General features: G+C 39.8%; 1 protein-coding gene across 1 annotated transcript in view; it reads left to right on the top strand.

Moving 5' to 3' along the window:
- LOC141140001 (uncharacterized) overlaps positions 1-19746 on the top strand; it is a 407741-nt gene that overhangs the window by 250738 nt on the left and 137257 nt on the right. Inside the window, exons 11-12 of the mRNA XM_073626689.1 lie at positions 15928-15963; positions 19186-19239. Coding sequence (XP_073482790.1) covers positions 15928-15963; positions 19186-19239 — 90 coding nt within the window. The remainder of the gene's footprint in view (positions 1-15927; positions 15964-19185; positions 19240-19746) is intronic.

The raw sequence follows: 19746 nt of genomic DNA, 5'->3' as shown, positions 1-19746 counted from the left end.
TCGGACAATTGTTGTTGGACTTTCCGCGAACAAATGTTGACTAGCATGTTCTCAAATTTTCCGCCAACAAATGTGTGTTGCCGGATTTTCTGATTGTGTATACACAAGTCCATAGGACAAAAGTCCAAAGTACAAACACGCATGCTCAGAAGCAGAAGCCATCTATCTTGTAAACTAGCATTTGTAATGGAGAATTAACATTCATGATGTGGCAAATTATGAAATCTCCAAATGCTGCGCACAATTCTCTTCTTCTTTAATGGGATCATAATGAAGCTGCTTTGCTGATGATACTGATGGAGTTATTGCAAACAAATTTTCAAAGGCTTTTTTTTTCTACTAATATCAAGAATAATATTATTATGTTTTTTGTTTTTTTTATTATTTGTTCAAGTTACCACAACACCATTATCCCGTAGCTTATAAGATCACAGATACAACTATGTTGGTGTCCCTTGTCAATTTTACATTGTATTTTTTAAAATGAAACTGCCTACTCCCAAACTGTCTTTTGCAGTAAAACACATAGGCAAGTATTATTCTACACAATTTGTTTATTGTGCATTAAAAAAAAATAGACATGCTATCTGCCAATAGAACTTAACCAAAAAGTGCTTTCTATGCATCCAAAAATATAGAAAATATACCAAATCAGATCATTATTCAACCAAAAAAATAATGTCAAAGCAATAACTCCAAGGCCAATAATAAATAACACGTTATCTCCTCCAATTCCGCAACATGTCTGGTTGACAAACGGCCGTTCAGAAATGAACTGAAAAGCACGAAATGAAAAGCGCAAACTGAAAAGCACTAAATGAAAAACGCAAAAAGAAAAGCGCAAATCAACACTCGCCAAACTTCTACTAACACAAAATTAGCAGAAGAAGCCCAAAGGGTGGCGCTAACGAGCTGAAAAACCATGTAATACATCTAGTACGTCACTCCATTCGTAATTGTTGGCCAACATTTGTGTCACTGTGTGTACACATGTTTATGTGTTGGAGACAACACCCTTCAGACAAAATTCCACGGTTTTGTTGTCGGAAAGTCAGATTGTGTGTACTAGGCATTACAATACAATTCAATACAGGAGGAATCAGAGGGCCCTGCTCATTAGAGCTTACAATCTATAAGGGAGGGTCAAGTGAAACAAAAAGTCATAACTGTGGGGGATGAGCTGATGGTGAAAATAGACATACAGTTGTTAGGTGTGGGTAGGATGGGCTTCTCTGAAGAGGAGGGTTTTCAGGAATCATCTAAAAGCTAATAGAGTAGGAGATAATCGGACAGATTGGGGTAACATGTTCCATAGGATTGGAGAGGCTCTGCAAAAGTTCTGGAGGCGAGCATGGGAGGAGGTGACGAGGGAGCTAGAGAGCAGGAGGTCTTAATAGGAACGAAGAGAATTATTAAGTTAGTATTTTGATACTAGTGATGTAGCTGAGGCTAAGTTGTGGATGACTTTGTAAGTAGTTGTCAGTATTTTGAATTTAATTAATTGGGTGAGCGGAAGCCAGTGGTGGGATTGACGGAGAGTTGTAGCAGATACTGAATGGTTGGTAAGGTGGATGAGTCTGGCAACTGCATTCATGGTGGATTGAAGGGGGATAGACTATGTAAAAGTAAGTGAGTGAGAAGGGAGTTGCAGTAGTCAAGGTGAGAGATGATCAGGGAGTGAATTAAGAGCTTTGTTGTGTCATTGGTTAGAAAGGGGCGTATTTTGGAGATGTTGCGGAGGTTGAGGCAACAAGATTTGGATAGTGATTGGATGTGGGGCTTAAAGGAGAGTTCAGAATCCAGGACTACACCTAGGACCTTGGCATGCAGGGATGGGCTTATAGTTGTGCCATCGATTTTGACAGGGATATCAAAGGAGGGGGCATGTGGGGAAGGAAAAATTATAAATTTGGTTTTGGAAAGATTGAGTTTGAAGAAGTGGTGTGGCATCCAGACTGATATGTTTGTTAGTAAATTAGAGATACATGAGAAGACGGAGGGAGTGAGCTGAGGGGGAGAGAAATAGATTTGGGTGTCATCAGCGTAGAGATTGTATCAGCTGACCCAGGGAGGTGGTGTAGATTGAAAATAGTAGAGATCCAAGAACAGAACCTTGGGGGACCCCAACAGAGAGTGGAAGAGGAGAGCTGGAAGTAGAATTGTAAGTAACGCTAAAGGTGCGGTTGGATAAGTAGGGAGAGAACCAGCAAAGACTACAGTCACGGAGACCAACACCAATTTCACCAGACAGGAAATTAGAGGCCTTATACAACATGGACACAGACAAAGATGGGGGTTCTAGCCTTCACCTACTAATGAAAATAATTTTTTTCTGTCTGTATTGCTGTTGGAGAGTTCCCCCCACTTCCTGTTCAATTAAATTGTCATCAGGACAGGAACTGAAGATAAATCTCTGTCCTGAGTTCAATTTCTTCTCCCCTCTATCCAACACTAAGAAAGTTTTTGCTGGGCATACACTTTGAGCTTAATCCTTAATGTAACCCTTAAAGCTAAACCCTAGCCAAAACATTTTTTTTTGTTATAATCATAGATACACTGGGCAAGGCTAAACATTTCTGTCAAGACCTTATTGATACCCATGACTTTGTTGGATGAGATTTCAATTTCGTATCCCTATGGCAGCAGAAAATAAATTAAAAGTAATGGATATTACTAAATCATATGTTTTGTTTCAGTCTGTGTCCCTACTTAAGAGATTTCCTGGGTTGACTGAATTTGCCCAAGTTAGTTTCACCAAGGGTTCTGCAAATCTTGTTTGAAATTCAGCAGCAAATCCCATTACTATTTATGGGGGAAGGTTTTAATCCTGTTAGTAAAGTTGGGCACTGACATGTGGGCATGTACTAATGGCAAAACCGTTTTAAAAAATACCATACAGCACAGAAAGGGTTTTTTTTCAAGAGGCCTTGAGGTTGACATGGAAAAATCAAAAAAATTGCCAGCACACTTTAAAACACATCTTTGGCTTAGGATGTGCTTTCAAGTTGTATGTGGTGTTATGGAACAGTACAAATTGCATGAGCAGCCTAAACTATGGCCATGGATTTTTTTTTGATGTAGTACCCTGATGTTTAGGCAGGGTTTCTCCTAAATTTACCTGCCAGGTGTAGTTACCTTGGCTCATTGTTAGGGATCAATTGATTTCACCTTAAGTCTAGAATTGCTGCACTTCTCTCTTCTGCTGTTAGGTCACCGGGTACCTGGTGGCATTAGATAAGACAAGGGCAAAGCAAGGACAGATTAGGAGTATATGGGGTATCTCAGTCAATGGGCAGGGGTTTTCTTGAATCCCTTGGCCTGCTGGGAGAACCTATATATTTGGGTGGAGTCAGGTGATCGTTGTTCTGTGCCACCTGGATGGCTGCCTGTGTGGACGTGTGTTGTACTGCCCAGGCTGCTAGGCTGGAGTTTGGGCTTATCCCAGGCAAATCTGGCTGCTAGGCTGTCTGAGGGCCTATCCAGAAGCAAGAGAGCAGTGCAGGGTTGGGGTTGCGGCTTGCAGTCCAACCAGAAGTGACGGTTCTGCCGGCCAGAGAACCTGTCGTGGTCGGAGGTAGAGGGGAAGCTGTTGCAATTAAGGGACCATCCACCTTATTACTAGGGACCACAGTTAGTAGCTGAAGCAATTCCCGGAGCATAATTCTCACCAACCAGAGGCGGTGAAGAATCGGGAAACTTCAGCAGGCATCAAGCCAGGGACCCAGCAAGCAGAGGTGACGCTTGCAGAGCAGCCTTGTGTGTCAAGCCAGGGACCGAGCAGGCCAGTGGGGTGAAGCTTGAGAGTTATATGGAGTGCCAAGCTAGGGACCCAGCAGAGAAGCGGGGCTGACGCTTGAGGAAGAAACTGCAGTGAAAATTAGAGGAGCTCAAGGGATTCAGTGGCAGTGAATCATCTAGTCTAGTGAGAGAGACTGGGAGCTCAGTGTGTTGAAAAACTACAAGAAGTGATTGTAGTGGAAGTGAAGGAACTGTTACATCTTGTGTTAGAAACTATTAAAGACTGTTACTATAGCAGTCATACACATGCAGATGTGGTGTCTTACTGGATGCCTTTACCTGCATGGCCATCTACCTGCAGAAGTCTTGGAGTCTGCCAAATTAACATTGCAACTGCTTAAGGGTGTCTTGGCCCTAACCCTCTCTCCCAAGGTTCTGTTCAAGAAAAATAAAATCTCTTTGCATTCAAGAAGTGTCTGGCATCCATGAATCTACTTTAAACTACACCCACTATGCCTTACAACCCACTCTGTATGGAAGGATTTCAGAAGCTTTGGCTCTGGAGGTTCTCATTAGACTGAAGGAGGCCTGGGACCTTGCTACATTTACAATAAGTTTGGCTTGCATACAGCAACATCAAGCAGATCTGATTCATTTCTGTTCAAACGGAAAAGAAAAAGAAAACTCCTGCCCATGGCTGATTTCGATCAAATTCCCATTAGGAATCAATAGTTTACAGATAACAGAAATGTACAACTGACCGGTAGCAGGACAGTTTTAGTAAACAAGACTGAAATGTACTAGAGACACGGTGAACAGGTAGCCACTGGCAGGGCAGTTTTAAGGAGCAAGACTAGGCCAAAAACCCTTTGCACTGCACGTTTTGCTCAGTCAACCTCTTAAGTGACTGTCAACATTTGCCCTAATAGTGGGTGGTTCTGCACCGTGAATCAGTCATACATGATCCCGACCATGCAGTTTGGAAGGGTTGTGTGAATCACATGATGCCTTAAAAGAATTAAGATTATTGTCACTGTTAAAACAGTTTACAGACATGCATCTGAACTTTGCATTTACAGTAGCTGTTTAGCTGGAGCTATGTTTTTAAATAATATCTACTACATTTAAAAGGACTTTCAGATACCTTGTTTCCTATTGAAGCACCCAAGAAAGTGTTCCGTTTGGGGTATTACAAACAGTTATTTTTTAATTCCATGATCACTTTTTATTATACACCACTACAACAGCAGATAGACAGTTCTTGAACCTGGTTCTGTAAGCTCTGTAAGAAAAATACTCTATAGTCTATATAGTTTAATACAGATATTGCACTATTTTTATGGAAATATTATTTGTTGTGTTTGATCAATTAAGTTAATAAAAAAAAACGCTAGGAAAGACTAATAAGTTCTGTCACATAGGTGGAGATTTACTAGAGAGAGCAAAATCTGGTGCAGCTCTGCCCAGAAACCAATTAGCATCCAGGTTTTATTGTCAAAGCTTGATTGAACAAGCTGACGTTAGAAGCTGATTGGCTACCATGCACAGATGCACCAGATTTTAAATGCTCCAGTTTTAGTAAATCTCACCCATACTGTAATTTACAGGCTACTTGGAAAAAAACTTCCTACACAGGGAGGCCCAATATATAATTACAAATATATGATTGGAAATGTAGGGCTGAACAGTGGATAGTAGCCTTCCGTGGTGCCCTCACTTTGTCATATATCAAAAATATTTTTAGAATGATTGAAATTTCTGAATTTAAAGTGACCATGCATTTTAAAGTATCGATGTAGTGATGGTATATTTTCACTAATCATAATTGGGTTTGTTTTTCTTTAAAACATGGAATCAAAATATCAATTCCTACAATGTATTTTTTAACTGCAAACTAGCCTCCCTGGCGGTTTTCCCGAGTGTGGCTCGGGGTTAAAATTCAGGACCATTATCGGTAACCCCGAGCCACACTCGGGATTGCATCGCAGGATCCTGGTGCCTCCTTACTTACCTTGTCCCCGGGATCCTGCGATGTCCCCCGCAGTGTCCGCGGGCTGTGTCCTGTTCCGAAGCCTCTCTGTGCCAGGCTCCGTTCCCTGCGAGCGGCGCGACGCACGGGGGCGGAGCCTGGCGGCAAATTCAAAAAAATGTAAAAAGCATAACACATACAGTACTGTAATCTTACAGATTACAGTACTGTATGAAATCATTTCACATCCCATTTGTCCTTAGTGCTCTTGCCCATGCCCTGCATGCAGTTTTATATTGCATATACTGCTCTTTCTGCCTGGAAACTGGAGATTGTCCATAGCAACCAAAAAGTGTCCCTTTACGTCAAAAATGGCTTTAGACCATCTAGAAAACAGCGATAGTAAATTAGAACACTTGCAGAATTGAGCGATAGTGAATCGTGTGGAAATTTATTTTATTACTATTTATTTTTATTTTTTTTAATTATTATTTTTTTTTTAGTGTATTATAATTTATGTTTTTGTGTTTCAAACTTTATCATACCCGGGATATCTACTAGACTCTTGTTTGGACAGATTTAAGTGTGTTATTGTTAAGAATTACAGACCTACAATATAAAACGCCAAATTTCCATGCAAAATAATTGTACCACTTTCAGCACCTAAAATCCGAAATAATCATACCGCCAGGGAGGTTAAAATGTTTATATGTATTTTATATTAAGCATATTTTTATTTTTGATCTATGCTATTTATTAAGCCTGACACTAATTAAGAAACTGTATTATTCTGAAGAAGCCAATCAAAAACATATTTTATTTGTTTAATTTTTCTGCTTCAACATAAATCATAGCATCTTGCATAATGCAATTGTTATGTTTATAGTGAATAAATTTGGATCCATTTTATGTGTTGTTATATTTATCCCATTTCAAAAAACATCTAGAGTTAATGGAGCCATTTTGTGACCCAATCTGTCAACAATTAAATACAATATATGAAGCAAACATTGATGGAACCAGTGTGGCACCAATCATGTACTAAGCGGCAAGAATGGCATATAGAAACATACGCACACACAAAAAAAAGGTTTATTTAAATTATCCAATCAAGAGGAAAAAATTAACAACACGTTGCTTTTTACATTATTGGATCTTTTTTTTTTTTTTTTGGGGGGGGGGGGGGGGAGCATTCTCAGCACTTTCAGTAAATCTGCAAAATACAGGGATGGAGGCATATATTTCCATATGTTTCATTTAAAGTCCCAAACAAATCTCCTTTTAGTTTACTTTTATTAAATCAGTCTTATTATATTTTACCAAATGTCTGGATCTTATCTGAGTAGTCTGATCACCTTACAGCCTGTTTTGATCAGCTTTAGTTTTCTTCAAACAGATTATGCATTCTCATACAAGTATATGGAGATTCAAAATCCATTTGAAGCAGGTCAAAAGTAGGTTAACTGCAAGCCAAATGCACCCATCAATGATTTCTCTCAGAAGTATCTCAAACTAATATCAAACTTATCAACACAAGCCCAAATTCCATCAACACAGGCCCTAAAGTTGGGTGAAACAGCCAGATCTTAATGTTCATTTATACAGGGAATTGATGATCTGACCTTGTCTAATGACTCATAGCTAAAGTGCAGTGCACTACATTGGAAAATAGCCCTGCATGCTGCATTTTGAGCACCTTATTCTGTAGTTTCACAAGATGATATGTAAACCAGCCAGTGTGGGCGACTCATCATAGTCTTCATTGTGAAACCCTCATGTCCTGGCTCATTGCATTCTAGTAACTCGGTCAGAAAAAAGAAATACATCCCAGCACTCTGGACTGAAGCAATCTTAATAGCCAATAAATAAGAAATTCCGTTTTTCTTTGCAAATTAATGTAACTCTTTTGCATTATACAATTTGAATTACCATGAATTAAAGTATAGGATGTCTAAATGACTTTAATTCCATTTTTACAAAGTGTGGATCACAATAGCTGTTTAGCTTTCGGAACAGGGATGCCCATGACACCTACAGGTATATTACCCAATGGATATCACTGCATAAATATGTCTGATTTCCATTATATATATATATGTGTGTGTGTGTGTGTGTTTTTTTTTTTACATATTATATTTATTTACTTGGAGAGTGTGCTTTGTCTGAAAAATAGCTTGAGCTTATTTTTCAATAAAGCCTGTGAATAGTTATTCTGGGCACCGATGTTTTTGCTTAGAATTGATAATAACTAACTGTGTGGTCTCATGCAGAATTGCATTGCCTTGAGCCAGCTGGAGAAGAATTCCTACCATTGTGCAAAAAATGTACTCAGTGTCTTGGCGTTTATAATTTAATTAGAGGTAAAACTCACAGAATGACATTATTTCAACTTAATAACATGAGTTTGAGACCCTATAAAGAATGAAATTAGTAGTGCCAACAGAAATCAAATCTAACTTTAGCAAAAATATATTTTTTTTTAAAAGGAAGAAAGATTGAACCTCTGCCTGGATTTAATTGCTGCCTGTATCCCTGTTGGGCACATCTTCACAAATTTTCTGCCCCGGTGACCCCAGTAGAGAACTCAGACAGCAATAAAACAAATGGAGGTTCTAACCCTTTCTAATTTAAAGGAGAAGTACAGCTAAAACATGTTTGGTTGTACTTCTGTGGATCACTTCTATGACCTGTTTTCAGCAGACAGTGGGCTGAAGCCCACTGTTGGCTGACATAACGTAGCTAGTCCAGGCTCGGGAAGGATTATGAGCATATGTTCGGGATCCGCTCACATGCCTGGACTGGCCCCCTACTCAGCCTCTCAATGAGCCCAGCGCAGGGGAGGCAGAGCAGAGAGCCACTGACTGACAGGCAGAAGCTCTCTGCTCAGGGAGCTCTGAGAACCAAGCAATTGGCTTGTAACTGTAAGTAGGGTTGCACCATTACCGATACTAGTATCAGTGCCGATACGAGCATTTGCGTCAGTACTTCTGCTCGCACAAATGCTCCCGAAGCCTAATCTGATACCTGGAAATGAAGAGGCAGCGTTGCTTCAACCAGAAGTCCTCAACAGGCTCACAGCAGCAGAAGATATGATGGTCGGGGAAGGGGTGCAGGGCACAGCCGCATGTTCCATCAGAATCAGTGACCGGGGCCGTCACATTCCGTAACGGAAGTGACGTTCCATGTCTCCATCAGAGGTTGAACATCCCGAAGCCCATCTTGGTAAACTCTGCACTCGGCCACAGTAAGCCAGCAGGGGACATCTTGTTACACCCAGCCCATATAGTTCGGGCTGGGTGTAACAAGATGTTAGCTGCTGCTTACTGCCGTCAAGTGCAAGGTGTACCAAGATGGGCATCGCAGTATATAGCATTGCAAAATTCTTCCTTTCCTCTCTTCATTCATTTAATTTATTATGCAAGGCCAACAATTGCCAATCAGTGCTTCATTTCAGTGCCCATCAGTGCCTGCCAATTAGTGCCTATAAGTGCCACCTATCAGTGCCCATAAGTGCTGCCTATCAGTGCTACCTATTAGTGCCAGCCATCAGTCAGTGCCACCTATCAGCACCCATCAGTCAGTGCCACCTATCAGTGCTCATCGGTGCTGCATAATCAGTGCCACCTATCAGTGCTCATCAGTGCTGCATATCAGTGCCCATCAGTGCCACCTCATCCTATCAGTGCTCATTAGTGCTACATAATTAGTGCCACCTATCAGTGCTCATCAGTACTGCATGTCAGTGCCACTTAATCCATGTTGCATATTAGGGCCTCCTCATCAGTGCCACCCATCAGTGCCCTTCAGTGCCACCTCATCAGTGCCCCATCAGTGCCACATATCAGTGTCACCCATCAATTTCACCTATCAGTGCCCATCAGTCAGTGCCAACTATCAGTGCTCATCAGTGCTGCAGTGCATAACAGTGACACACTGCCACCTATCAGTTCAGTGCTGCATATTAGTGCCTCCTCATCAGTGCCACCCCATCAGTGCCCTTCAGTGCCACCTCATCAGTGCCACCTAATCCTATCAGTGCCCATCAGTGCTGCATATTAGTGCCCCCTCATTCATGCCCCCCCATCAGTGCCCCATCAGTGCCACCTTATCAGTGCCCCCTTTAGTGCAGCATATCAGTGCCCCCTCAGTGCAGCCTATGAGTGCCCCATCAGGGTAGCCTCAGTAGCGCACATCAGTGAGGGCGAAAAAGTACTTATTTACAAAATTGTCTGACAGAAACTAAGAAAGATATTAAAAAAAAGTATCGGTAAACGGTATTGGCGAGTACTTGAAAAAAGTATCGGTACTTGTACTCGGTCTTAAAAAAGTGGTATCGGTGCAACCCTAACTGTAGGGTATGCATCTCAATTCAAGTCATCAAATATGTGTAATCAATAGGGATGAGCCGGTTTGGTTCGCACCAGAAGATGCAAACAGACAAAAAATTTGTGTGAACATGCGAACACCGTTAAAGTCTATGGGACGCAAACGTGAAAATTCAAAAGTGCTCATTTTAAAAGCTTATATGCACGTTATTGCCATAAAAAGTGTATGGAGACCTAGGTACTGCCCTAGGGGACATGTATCAATCCAAAAAAGTTTTAAAAATGGCAATTTTTCCAGGAGCAGTGATTTTAATAATGCTTAAAGTGAAACAATAAAAATGAAATATTCCTTTAAATATCGTGCCGGGGGGGGGGGGGGGTGTCTCCTTAGTCTGCATGTAAAGTAGCACATTTTTCCCATGTTCAACAGTCCCGCAGCAAAATGACATTTGTAAAGGAAAAAATTTCATACAAAATTGCTTGCAGATGTAATGTATTGCTGGATCCCGGCAATATACATAAAAAATCATTGAAAAAAATGATGTGGGAGTCCCCCCCAAAGTCCACACCAGGCCCATCAGGTCTGGTATGGATATTAAGGTGAACCCTGCACCAAAATAAAAAAAATAGTGTGGGGGTCCCCCCCAAAATCCATACCAGGCCCTTCAGGTCTGGTATGGATTTTAAGGGGAACCCCGTGCCAATATAAAAAAAAATGACGTGAGGATAATCTCCAAAATCCCTGGCAGGTTGCAGGAAAAGGGGGGACGAGAGAGCCCCCCCAACTGAACCGTACCAAGCCACATGCCCTCAACATGGGGAGGGACAAGGGCATTATCCCCACAACCCTTGCCCGGTGGTTGTGGGAGTCTGTGGACGGGGGCTTATTGGAATCTGGAAGCCTTTAACAAGGGGGCCCCCAGATCCCGGCCCCCCGTGTGAATGGGTAGGGGCACATTGTACCCCTACCCATTCACCAAAAAAGTCAAAAAAGCAAAAACAGTTTTGGACAATTCCTTTATTAAAAAAAAGTGTCCCGCGATGTCCGTCCTTTTTCAATCACGGCGCCGATGGTCCCATGGGAGGCGTCCCGCCGACTGTCATCTTTTTGCTTTGACAGATCTAATATAGCCAAGGGTGGGGCCACCCGCTGACGTAACTGAATGACCCCGCCCCTTCTGACATCATGTGACATCATGTGACACCATGTGATGTCAGAGGGTGGCAGGGTCATCCGTTTACGTCACTGGGTGGCCCTGCCCTTGACTATATAAAAGCTGTCAAAGCAAAAAGAAGGCAGTCAGCGGGATGCCTCCCATGGAGGCAGAGTTTTTCCGTTTTTTTTATTTTAATTTTTGTTTCAGGACCATTGATGCCGTGATTGAAGATTGATAGATTGATGGACATCACAGGACACTTTTTTTAATAAAAGAATTGTCCAAAGCTGTCTCCTGACATTTTTACTTTTTTTGACACCTTTTTGGGTGAATGGGCAGGGATACACTGAGCAAGGGTTGTGGAGATGAAGCCCTTGTCCCCATCAACATGGGGGCAAGGTGTTTTGGGGGGGACCTCAAAGCACCCTCCCCATGTTCAGGGCATGTGGCCTGGTATGGTTCAGGAGGGGGTGCCCTCTCATCCCCCCCTTTTCCTGTGGATTGCCAGGTTGCGTGCTTGGATAAGGGTCTGGTATGGATTTTGGGGGGACCCCATGCCATTTTTTTATTGGATTTTGGGGGGACCCCCACACCATTTAAAAAAAAAATTGGCACAGAGTTCCCCTTAACCACTTCAATACATTATATTATATATATACTACACTACACTAGGCTGTATATATATATATATATATATATATATATATATATATATATATATATATATATATATATATATATATATATATCAAATACACTGCCTATATTGACTGAATATAGATTCTACACTAAATATCTAAACTATGCTAAATGCTGAGTATATATACACTGAGCAAAATTATAAATGCAACACTTGTGTTTGCCCCAATTTATCATGAGCTGAACTTAAAGATCTACGACTTTTTCTATGTACACAAAAGGCCTATTTCTCTCAAATATTGTTCACAAATCTGTCTAAATCTGAGCACTTCTCCTTTGCTGAGATAATCCATCCACCTCACAGGTGTGGCATATCAAGATGCTGATTAGACAGCATGATTATTACACAGGTGTGTCTTAGGCTGGCCACAATAAAGGGCCACTCTAAAATGTTCAGTTTTATCACACAGCACAATGCCTCAGATGTCACAAGTTTTGAGGGAGCATGCAATTGGCTTGCTGACTGCAGGAATGTCCACCAGTGCTGTTCTGTTGCCCTTGAATTGAATGTTCATTTCTCTACCATAAGCCGTCTCCAAAGACGTTTCACAGAATTTGGTAGTACATCCAACCAGCCTCACAACCGCAGACCACGTGTAACCACACCCACCCAGGAGTTTAACATCAAGCATCTTCACCTCCAAGATCGTCTGAGACCAGCCACCCAGACAGCTGCTGCAACAATCGGTTTGCATAACCAAAGAATTTCTGCACAAACTGTCAGAAACCATCTCAGGGAAGCTCATCTGCATGCTCATCATCCTCATCTGGGTCTCGACCTGATTGCAGTTCATCGTTGTAACCGACTTGAGTGGTCAAATGCTCACATTCGATGGCGTCTGGCACTTTGGAGAGGTCTTCTCTTCACGGATGAATCCTGGTTTTCACTGTACAGGGCAGATGGCAGACAGCATGTATGACATTGTGTGGGTGAGTGGTTTGCTGATGTCAACGCTGTGGATCGAGTGGCCCATGGTGGCAGTGGGGTTATGGTATGGGCAGGCGTATGCTATGGACAACAAACACAGGTGTATTTTATTGATGGCATTTTGAATACGCAGAGATACTGTGACGAGATCCTGAGGCTCATTGCTGTGCCATTCATCCACGACCATCACCTCATGTTGCAGCATGATAATGCACAGCCCCATGTTGCAAGGATCTGTTCACAATTCCTGTAAGCTGAAAACATCTCAGTTCTTGCATGGCCAGCATACTCACTGGACATGTCACCCATTGAGCACGTTTGGGATGCTCTGGATTGGCGTATATGACAGCATGTTCCAGTTCCTGCCAATATCCAGCAACTTCACACAGCCATTGAAGAGGAATGGACCAACATTCCACATGCCACAATCAACAACCTGATCAACTCTATGCGAAGGAAATGTGCTGCTCTTTGTGAAGCAATTGGTGGTCACACCAGATACTGACTGGTTTTCTGACCCCCCGACCCCCCAATACAGTAAAACAGCACATTTTAGAGTGGCCTTTTATTAAGACCAGCCTAAGGCACACCTGTGCAATAATCATGCTGTCTAATCAGCATCTTGCTATGCCTCACCTGTGAGATAGATGGATTGGGCGGCACAGTGGTGTAGTGGGTAGCACTCTCGCCTAGCAGTAAGAAGGGTCACTGGTTCGAATCCCGACCACGACACTACCTGCCTGGAGTTTGCATGTTCTCCCTGTGTCTGCGTGGGTTTCCTCCGGGTACTCCGGTTTCCTCCCACACTCCAAAGACATGCTGGTAGGTTAATTGGATCCTGTCTAAATTGGCCCTAGTATAGGTATGAATGTGAGTTAGGGACCTTAGATTGTAAGCTCCTTGAGGGTATAGGGACTGATGTGAATGTATAATATATGTGTAAATATATGTAAAGCGCTGCGTAAATTGACGGCGCTATATAAGTACCTGAAATAAATAAAAATAAATAAATAAATAAATTATCTTGGCAAAGGAGAAGTGCTCACTAACACAGATTTAGACAGATTTGTGAACAATATTTGAGAGAACTAGGCCTTTTGCATACATAGAAAAAGTCATAGATCTTTAAGTTCAGCTCATGATAAATAGGGGCAAAAACAAAAGTGTTGCGTTTATAATTTTACTCAGTGTATATACTAGACTGTATATATATCAAATACACTGCCTGCACGCCACTAACTAAGCTGCCTAATTTCTCTTCATTCATTACACTATACGGCCGCTGTTTAAGGAGCAGCCTTATATAGTGTGGGGCGTGGACTTAGCCCCCTGAGCCATGATTGGCCAGAGGCACCCTGCCTTTGGCCAATTATGGCTCTCTCAGTAGAGCGTGCTGTGATTGGCCAAAGCATGCAGGTCAGGTGCATGCTTTGGCCAATCATCATACAGAAATGCACTGCGATCTCACAGTGCATTATGGGGCTTTCCCCGGCTCTCGAATTTGCCACAAACGCCCCATATTTTCGGTTAATTTTGCTCATCCCTAGTAATCAAGTTCAGAATTTGACAGAGGGTCTTTCGGAAGTGTGGCAGTAGTTATTATTTATTAGTGTTAGTTTATTCAGTAAACTGATAATGATATGAAAACAATTTTGGCAGTATGCACAAATGTATTCATATATAAACCTCCAAAGTACAGTGCAACAAGTAAACAATAGTAATTCAATCCTACTATGTCAAATCACCAAAATACAATATTAACAATACATAAAAAGTGAATAATCACTAGATTTATTATACACAGGATAAATAATCGATATGAAACTCAAATCCTTGAAAACAACATAGTCCGCAATCTTCTTTATAAATAATGTGTTTGTGATATCAAATGCATCCATTTATAATTCATGTTTTGGCATTTCCCCCAACATTTTATCGCAATGATATTACACTTTAGTGAGGAAAAGCAGGGGCTATATTGACAGAACTTGGCTTAGTCCAAAAAACTGGCTATCTACTGTATGTCCACAGTAACTGTAGTAAATGTTGCACTTGTTATGAAATAACAGAGAATTGTTTTGAATAAATATCTTGCCATTTTAGTCCTAGATTCTAACAATTTAGTTCCAAATTCTGTGCAGTAAAAGATGCATTTTTAAGAGCAAAATGGAGATTTTTATAGGAAGCATGCTCACACAGACCAGGTTTTCTTTAAACTCAGTGAGGTTGATTTACTAAAGGCAGATATACTGTGCAATGCAAGTGCAGTTGCTCTACAGCTTAGTAAATGAGGTAAAGCTTCACTTTTAAAATAATACCCAATCATAAGCAAGGAAAAAAACACAACTTTCACATGATTGGATGATAGAAATCTGCAGAGCTTACTCTCCTTTGCTAAGATCTAGAGCAACTGCACTTGCAGTGCACAGCAGATTTGCCTTTAGTAAATCAACCTCAGTGTATTCAGTTCCATTGTATCTTTAATGCAGATTTTTACTTTCAGTGAAAAAGCAAGGAGTACACAGAAGCATTGGCGGTAGTGATCTTTCCTTTTTGAGCTCCCACCTTTCTGGTTACTGAGGTCTTCTGTGGCAGCTCTTTGGATGAGGAAAATCCTGAAACTCAGGACTTTTAAAGTTAGACAACAATTATCATGTGTTCCATTAGTCTGTACGCAATACAGATGGATAATACAGACATGTTCTCTGTAGATATTGAGACAGTGTAAATCAATGCACTTAGGGATCAGTGTTCAGATTGTACCCCCAGTTCCACACAGTTTAAAGGTGTCTGCAGACATAAAAGAACTAATGCCTGTATGCTTGTGTAATTTTATAGCTGGGCGATACATTGATCATCCAGGATGAATTTTCCTGGCCGATCAATATTGTTGCACCCTGTGACAGGCTGATGCCTTTAGTGTGCCCTCCCCTCCAATAAGCTCAAAACACAGTTTGCACAATGTGAGCTTGCATGGTTTGTACAACAATCATTATGCTGCTGCCTACTGTCTGAATGCACGTTTAATAAATTTATTTTATAGGTTAGAACAATAACTATACTTCCAAGTAAGTCTGCAAGCTGTAAAAAACATGCTTTTTTTCATAACAGGGATTACAAGGGATAGCAGGAAACCCCGGAGTGCAGGTAATGTTTGAACATCAGATAATAATTATATTTATTCTCTTAACTGGCATCAACATTAGGTTTCACAATTTACAAATACTGACAGAGATCAATGGCCCAATAATCAAACTTTCTGAAAATTGTTTGTCTTTGTGTGTGTTTCTCTGTGTGTGCGCATCTGTAGTCACTGAATCAATTACTAGTTGGGTATTATGTACCTAAAGAGATCCAGTCGTCAAACCATTAATTTCAATGAAAATCTACCCATATGATTATCTGTGCATTTAGTTATTTTAAGCATGTTATTAACTTGTAAAAGCTTACTTGGGTAGACATCCCTTGGGTAAGACTGCTGCTGGGTGCCACCATCTTAGATGTGGAGTCAGGACAAATCCCACCCACCAGCAGTTACATGCAAAATTATGTAGGGAAATGAAAGGCAGAAAAGCTGGGCCAACAAAGATGGTAAATAGACAGAGCAGAAGGGGATACGACTATGACAAGCAAGGAGAAAGGGGACAGTTCTAGGAAATAAACTTCTAAAAATGTCAAATTTGCTAGCGAATTAACAGGCACATTTTAAGAAAATAAAAGTATTTAAAATTATGTATTGTCTGTGCTTTTACCTGCAGTTTTGGTGACGGGTCAAGTCAAGTTTGGTCAAATAAGTGACAGGATCTCTTTAAGTATGAGGGGAGATGCAATGAGTCTTGTTTTGCTTTGTCTTTTAAGGTTATTTGCTGTACAAGCAAGGAAGCGTAAAAACCTCTGTAGTGTATTATTGTGCTTAAATTGAACAAAATTGCTGCACATACAACTGTAGGAAAACAGTTATACACATGCACAAGCTATCTACCCTCCCTAACAAATGAGCATGGACAATGTATGTAATAAATGTACACTAAACAGTTACTTAACTTGGTCCTTCCTAATGATCAAGTCCTCTTCCTTTTATCCAGAATCTCTCCAGTCTGCTTCTTGCTTCTTGGAGTCCTCCAAATCTAGTCCTCTTTGTCTTCAGCACATGGCTGTGTTCAAGTGCTTTTTCCTCCCCTTACTTCCTGCCTAAATTACTTGCTGTCCTGAGCTTCATGAACAAGTCCAAAATGTTCATTAGCATATGAACAGGGGAAGCCTTGCTTCCTAAAAACAACACATGTGACTAAAATGTTATTCCTTATATTTACTGTATATGCTATAAAAATCACTAAAATAGCCACAGCAACACAAGTCTGTGTTCAATTTAAGCATGGGAAATGTTCCTATTTTGTAATTTGTCTGCATATTATTAGTTTTAAAAAATAAAATGTTTACTGTATATGTCCTCACTTTACCCCATTTCATACTTAATGAAATCAGTGTTGGTAGTCCGGATTTAATAAAACATGAAATGAGGTGAAGTATGGTAAGATAAAGCAAAGTGAACCTGGGTCTATTTAGAACCCACATAATGTGCAGAGGAGGTTCCCATTTTTTAAACATTCCCCTGCACATGACTAGATGTCTAAACGCAACACAGGCATGATTTACTTCATGTCACTTATTACATTCATGTTGTATAAAAAGATGCACTGCTACATTGCTATTACAATTAGGCAAATGTCACACGGCACATTGTCTTGGTTTGTTATAGACTACTTTAAGCATCTAATATTTTAATACTATGTGTTACAAAAAGGAAATTACTAGGATTATAAATTCATGATGTGTGTTTAAAAAAAATAAACATAAAACCTTTATTCTTTTAAAATGTTCTGTGGACGTTGTGTGACTTCATTTTAATTAGAGCAATGTGGCTAATCAAATAAATTATTTTAAACTTTCATTCAACACACAAGGGCCTTGTTGTGTAGAACAAAAAGAAAACACGCGGAGTAGACTATATTTGTTTTATTTAAGGACACCTGATCTGTAGAATTAGAAGGTATAATGTATGTACATATAAATGGAGTCCCATCTCCACATTCCAAAATGATCCAACTGTACTGAAATATATTATTACATTATACCTCTATGTAGAATAATTTAAATTAAAAAACAAAACTCTCTAAAATATTGGGAGTGATTTATTAATAGCAAATAGGTTGTTCACTTTAAAGGGAACTTGCACTTTGTAAAGAATTAACCCCAGAACTTGAGGTGAAGCTCTAATGGTTTCCATCATCCAATCATATGTAAGCAAAAATGCTGTTTTGTTATTATCGTATTTGATTGGGTATTCTTTAAAAAGTGAAACTTCACCACATTCACTAAGCCCTGGGGAAAATTCCCTTGCAAATTGTGACTTCCTTTGAAATGTAAAGAGTTTATTTGTATTTAGTAAATCAACCCCATTGTTTTTCTTGCAATGATACATACCCACAAGGTAAATGACATGCTAACAACACTACAGTAGTAAACATAACTACGTTTGTTTTGTGTAAGTCTTTTTTGTTTTTATGTTTGGGTTTATACTTATTTATTTGGTAGGGATTCCTGTATATTGTATGTGCCAAATTCATTAATTGAAAGGTAGCCAAAACATTCATGTAAAAATACATAGTACATTGGGGGTTATTTACTAAAGGCAAATCTACTTTGCACTACAAGTGCACTTGGTAGAGCAGTCGCTGTAGATCTGAGGGGAAGATCTGAAATGAGGGGAAGCTCTGCTGATTTTATCATCCAATCATGTGCAAGCTAAAATGCTGTTTTTTATTTTCCTTGCATTTCCCTTTCAGATCTACAGCGACTGCACTTGAAAGTGCGCTTTCAGTGCACTTGTAGTGCAAAGTGAATTTGCCTTTAGTAAATAACCCCCATTGTCTTTCTAGTACTTTGTAAATGTGCAGCCGAAATACAGATATGTTCTAGTAGGTAAATACTTACATAATAGAATTTACTACCGCCTGCTTTAAGTTGGGTGGATATAATCAGTTACGATGTTTCAAATTTTATCCAAGTTAGGTCATTTACATGGTACAGTGTAATTTCAGTAAAACATTTGAGTGATGTAACTAACAGCTATGTTAAATTATTTGCAGACTAATAGAGCATTTCATATGGCATATTATCCTACTCCAACTTTTCAAGACATTGCTCAGTTATTTCATCACTTTAGTTATATAATGAGACAAGCTTTAAAATATGTAGAAAGAATTATATACTGTATATAGACCAAATATAATTCAGTGTTATATGTTAATGAGCTCATATTTTTAAAAACAGCTAAGGAAATTATAACAATGATATGACTAATTTTAGGGACCACGTGGCTTACCAGGTTTTAAAGGTAATTCTGGAGGAGACGGTGATAAGGTAAAGTTTGAGTTTACACCACCACACCACAATTACATGGCCTATTTATTTAATAATGGTGATGTATTTCCATTATAAAGCACTATAATCTTCACATCTGATGATCATATTCAGATCGTGTTCTCTTTTTGACCAGTTTGATTTTGACCATCATGTCAAATGAGGCTTGAGAACAGATATAATTTCAGATGGAAGGGTTTTAAATTAAAAACACAGCACACAACTCACAATTTTTCACTTATGTCAAATCCAGCTATTAAAATAAAAAATGTGAAGACAATATTTTCACATGCTTTTACAGAAAATGTATTCTCTTTGCCTGGAAAATTTTTAATTTTGTTTCCATTACATTACTTTTCCAAAAAAAGCATGTCCTCAAAATTTTTCCCCTAAAACTGTAAATACAAACTGTAGATACTGTACATAATGAGTATTTTCTTTGTCAATGGAATTTTTCTTTGTTCAGTTTGATATATATATATATATATATATATATGCCTTTGGCAA

Source organism: Aquarana catesbeiana, linkage group LG04, assembly GCF_042186555.1.
Source record: "Aquarana catesbeiana isolate 2022-GZ linkage group LG04, ASM4218655v1, whole genome shotgun sequence".
NCBI classification, from domain to species: domain Eukaryota; kingdom Metazoa; phylum Chordata; class Amphibia; order Anura; family Ranidae; genus Aquarana; species Aquarana catesbeiana.
This window is presented reverse-complemented; position numbering and strand designations above follow the sequence as displayed.